Genomic DNA, 5,000 nt, shown 5'->3' on the forward strand with positions numbered 1-5,000 from the left:
ACCATTTTTCCCATTACAGATATCAAATATTATCTTTTCCGTTGCGCAGAATTCTAAATAAATTACGTAGTTTCACGATTTATAAAGTTTTTTTTATGCAATAACAAGAAACGGAGTCAGATATTCTATCAACAGGGCATCTCATTTTGGTGCTGTTGCGAATATTTCAACCAGTTCCACGTGCGTTTAAATCCATACTGACTGTACAGTCTGGAGGCATTTCTCCCTTCTACACATATCTTGATTTCTTAATATCGTAGGTATAGAATAAATTGGTGAGCAAGGAAATATGAAATAAAGCATAACAGTAAGTTTGACGAGTGAGGAAATAAACAATCGTATACAGACAGACTCTCTCTCTCCTCTCTCCTTCTCTTCTCTCTCTCCTCTCTCTCTCTCTCTCTCTCCTCTCTCTCTCGCTCTCTCTCTCTATCTCTCCTCTTCTCTATCTTCTCTCTGCTCTCTCTACTCTCTCTGAGAAAATAATAGATAGGAAACAATGACTGAATATTGCTTGAATGCGATATGGCAAAGTTTGGCCTGACTGAAGAGTGGAGTGACTTTGACACCGACTTACAAGTTATTCCTGGTCATCTCACAGCCATAGATAGACATCAACTTCACAGCCGAGAAAGGGCAATCGTATACGAAATAAATAGGTATGGAAATTCGAAATGCGGGCCTATGTTGTCCCATAAAAAAAGCTCTCGCTCGGACAGCTGTAAGATTTAGGAGAGAGAGAGAGAGAGAGAGAGAGAGAGAGAGAGACGAGAGTAGAGAGAGAGAGAGAGAGAGAGAGAGAGAGAGAGAGAGAGAGAGAGGCCGAATAGGAAGGAGATTAAAGTACCTGGGAAGGAAAAACCCTTATAATCTTATAATTATAGCCTCGGGGTTTGTCTCAAGGACATTCAAAGGTCTGTCACACACAGGCAGTTGTTGTTTTTGTAAAATTAGCATAAGGGCAGATCTTTAAAAGCCACGCCAGAGAGCTCGCCACGGTGACAAGACTATACCTTCCATATGAATTGACGATGTCCTATACGAAGATGCAGGAGATGAGGATGAAATGATCAAAGATCTGGAAGATGACGAATATGATGACTGCCTTGATGGCAAAGAATTTAGAGCAGTATTTGATGATAGGGACACGGAGAGCGACTTTGGAGGATTTTAGTTTATTAATTTTATGCAATTTTTTTACTTTAATAAATTTTCACTTACCTGCATATCCTAAAAGGAAAATAATAGTTCAAGTAACAAATGTTTCTTTTACTGAGTAAAACAAAAAGTAAAAAATCCTTCGGTGTTGTGCCTTAACTGATTTGGAAATTATAGATGGTTAGTCTAGAACAGTTAAACATGTTGTATAAACCAAAATAATGCAAATGGCGCACGATCGCTCTTTTGTATTTTAAAATACAATAGTAATATGAGAATGCATACAATATTATTGGATGTAGTGAAGTACAAGTAAAACATAACTTTTTAATAGATCTACTGTTTTCCTCCGGTAGTAACTATCGCGATCTGCCAATTTGGGAAAGCATAGACGGTACGCTAATTTTATACCGCGTGTGTGATGCGACCCCTTTAAAATTAGCTTCAAAATTAGGTTTCAAAAGTTGCATAATACCGCGAGTATATACGATATAATATATATATATATATATATATATATATCTGTATATATAGATATATATATATATATAAACTATATATATATATATATCATATACAGTAGTGCCTCAGGATATAAAATTAATCAGTTCCAAAGTGGCCTTTGTAGTGCCTCAGGATATAATATGAATCTGTTCCAAAGCGGCCTTTGTAACCTGATTTTTTCGTATCTCGAACTACAATTTTACATGTAAATTACAAAAACACTGGAGTATATTTTATAATAAAGCTAAATTGACCAAAAAACAATGAAATACAACAATTTGACCATTCAATACCTAACCTAACCTTTATCCTACCTGTATATAAAGTGTATTAGTGTACAGGGTACAAGAAATACTGTACTTACGTGTACGTACATATGTAGTAAAATTTCAAATGAGGTGATGTCCGAAAGTGGCAACAGAGGAGGGGGATAAATGGCAGAAAACGTGAACACTTAACTTTACAAAACACATTTAAAAATGGCAGAAAAAATTAACACTAAACTTCATGAAACACATTAACAAATGACAGAAAACATGAACACTTATCTTTACAGAAATCTTAAAATAAATTTTTTTTTTTTTTTTTTTTTTTTTGTCTTTTTCAGATTTTTACATTTTTTTCACTTTTTTTTTTTTTTTTTTTTTTTTTTTCAATTTCTTCACCACTTTCAATTTTCTGTTTTCTCATATCACCTGGACCTTCCTGTTTGCTTACTACTAAAGGCCTTTTTAAAAAATAACCATCCAAGGAAGAGTGCTTCTGTCTGCTTTTCAAAATGTTCCTGAAACGACTCAGGCAAATGTCATCGAACTTCGCAAGCATATGACCTGTGTAAGCCTTTTCGGGGAGTCTCTTTTCTACAAATGATTGCGCTTTATGAAAACCAGCTAGAGCATCCTTAATTTCTGCCATTGTCATAGGGTCCTCCTCCTCCTCCTCACCACTCCTAGAGAACTCTTCTTGAACGACGTTATGTTGCATGGCCTCCAACTCCTTCAGGTTATCCGTCGTAAGCTCCTCTTGGTGCTCGTCGAGAAGGTCATTGATGTCATCCTCGTAGACGACCAGCCCCATGGACTTGCCGAGTGCAATGATCTCGTCAAGATCTGGTTGGGAAACAATTTCAGGATCGTCAACTGTTTCTGAATCTGCATCAGCTTCGCCCATGTAGAATCCCTCGAAGTCTCGGACGGATACAGCATCAGGCCAGAGTTTCCTCCATAAAAAATTCAAGGTTCCCCTCGAAACCTCCTGCCAAGCTTGATCGATGAGTCGGATGCTTATCACAATATCGAAATTCTCCTTCCAAAATTCACGCAAGGTGAGGTTTGTGGTATCGGTGATGTCGAAACATCTCTTGAAAAGATGTTTCGTATACAGCTTCTTGAAGTTCGATATCACTTGCTGGTCCATGGGCTGGTGGAGAGGGGTGATGTTAGGCAGACGATAAAGAACCTTGATGAAAGAATACTCCGCTAGGATATCTTCCTCGAGGCCAGGAGGGTGAGCAGGGACATTGTTCAACACCAGCAGACATTTCAGAGGGAGGCGCTTCTATTCCAAGAATTTCTTCACTGTTGGGCGGAAACACAGATTCTTCACCTTACAATCCCCACTGGCATTGGAACAAAGTGCGAGCGTAAGCCTGTCTTTCATAGGCTTATGCCCGGGTAGCTTCTTCTCTTCCTCTGTGATGTACGTCCGACGAGGCATTTTTTTCCAAAAAAGGCCGGTCTCGTCACAGTTGAAGACTTGTTGAGAACTGTAGCCTTCCTTGATCGTCATCTCGTCAAACGTCTTAATAAAAGCTTCGGCCTCCCCATGCCGCACCACCGAATGGATGCCAGTCCATTTCCGAAATTTTTCAAACCACCCACGAGAAGCCTCAAAGTCTGGGGTTGGCGTCGATGTCCCTTCTCCTCCGTCTTCTTCGGCCTGGGCAATCAAATTGCCGAAAATAGTGCTGGCCTTGTGGCAGATTGCCGTCTCGGTTATCGTATCGCCAGCGATTTCTTTGTCTTTTATCCATACAAGAAGCAGCCTCTCCATCTTATCATGCACGTGGCTCCTCTTGTTGGACAAAATAGTCACGCCCTTGGAAGGTGTAGCTGCTTTGATGGCTTCTTTCTGCTTAATGATGGTGCCTATCGTCGACTGATTTCAGCTGTATTCCTTAGCGATCACTCTCAGCCGCATGCCAGCCTCATACTTCTTGATTATCTCCATCTTTGTCTCCATAGAAAGCATCCTCTTCTTTCCATGAACTTCAGCAACTTTCTTGGGGCCCATGACTATACGTAATTAAGTTATGTACTAATTAAGTTCTCACACAACACGATAAAGTGCAAAGCAAAATCACTAACACGAATTTACGTTAACATACAAAATCGTATATGTGAACGAATGAATTCCGCACGCGTATAATAACGATGCTGCCATGGAGTGGCCGAACGACGCCTTTTTGTAGAGCACGATGGAAGAGATGCTGACCAATAGGAGAGCAGGATCTTACGGCGGTGACTAGCATCAGGAACCAATGGGAGAGTGGGAGGATGGTGGCGAGTCTACTCAGTTGGAGGTGCGCGAGTTTTAAAATTGTTCTCGGTGGTCTGGGCGAATCTCGGGACTTTACAGCAACACCCTTTCGTAACATGAATTATTTTTGTATGCAGAGGCAAAAAAATCTTCTTATTTGCTTTCGTAACTTGAATTTTTCGTAAGTTGGGACTTTCGTATGTCGAGGTTCCACTGTGCATAATAAAAGCCCTCCCTCCTTCCCACAAATGGACATGGTGGCTCAAATGAATTGGAAGGCTCTGCTATTTTGTACCTAACAATCATTTATACTAGCGATGGCAGTGCCACCACAAAATTTGAATTCTGGACTGCAGAGGTAGAGAGCTTTCATCTATGTAATTTCTTAGAAAGAATGTATAAGTAAAACCTTATTTTGTTATAAAAATATCATATTTAATTGGGAAGAAAGGGCCTTGTTAAGAGGGACACTCTTAATTACTGAATTATGTCATCACTCATTTCTAGCTGCTATTCAGCAATGTAATCATCTTTTCTAAGTAAAACTAAGTTTCATGTCTAGAAACAAAAAGTTTTTTTTAATATTTTGTTTTTATGTATTTGACATCTAATTTGAAATAAGATATTTTATATACTTGAACATTTTCTTTTACAGGATTCTTGTTTGCCTGTAGGAGTTTTTGTTTGGAATATTGAGAACCATAACTCTGAACCCAGAGATGTATCGATAACTTTCACATTCAAAAATGGAACAGGAGGAAGCTGTGATAGAAATGGTAAGTAATTCAAATTTGTATCAC

General features: G+C 39.0%; 2 protein-coding genes across 4 annotated transcripts in view; both read left to right on the forward strand.

Annotated features, from left to right (window-relative positions):
• LOC135210986 (transmembrane protein 17B-like) overlaps window positions 1–5,000 on the forward strand; it is a 708,558-nt gene that overhangs the window by 96,943 nt on the left and 606,615 nt on the right. The gene's annotated exons all lie outside the window — the stretch shown is intronic.
• LOC135210983 (non-lysosomal glucosylceramidase-like) overlaps window positions 1–5,000 on the forward strand; it is a 343,346-nt gene that overhangs the window by 63,036 nt on the left and 275,310 nt on the right. Inside the window, exon 4 of the mRNA XM_064243984.1 lies at window positions 4,856–4,976. Coding sequence (XP_064100054.1) covers window positions 4,856–4,976 — 121 coding nt within the window. The remainder of the gene's footprint in view (window positions 1–4,855; window positions 4,977–5,000) is intronic.

Source organism: Macrobrachium nipponense, chromosome 4 (genome assembly GCF_015104395.2).
Source record: "Macrobrachium nipponense isolate FS-2020 chromosome 4, ASM1510439v2, whole genome shotgun sequence".
NCBI lineage: Eukaryota > Metazoa > Arthropoda > Malacostraca > Decapoda > Palaemonidae > Macrobrachium > Macrobrachium nipponense.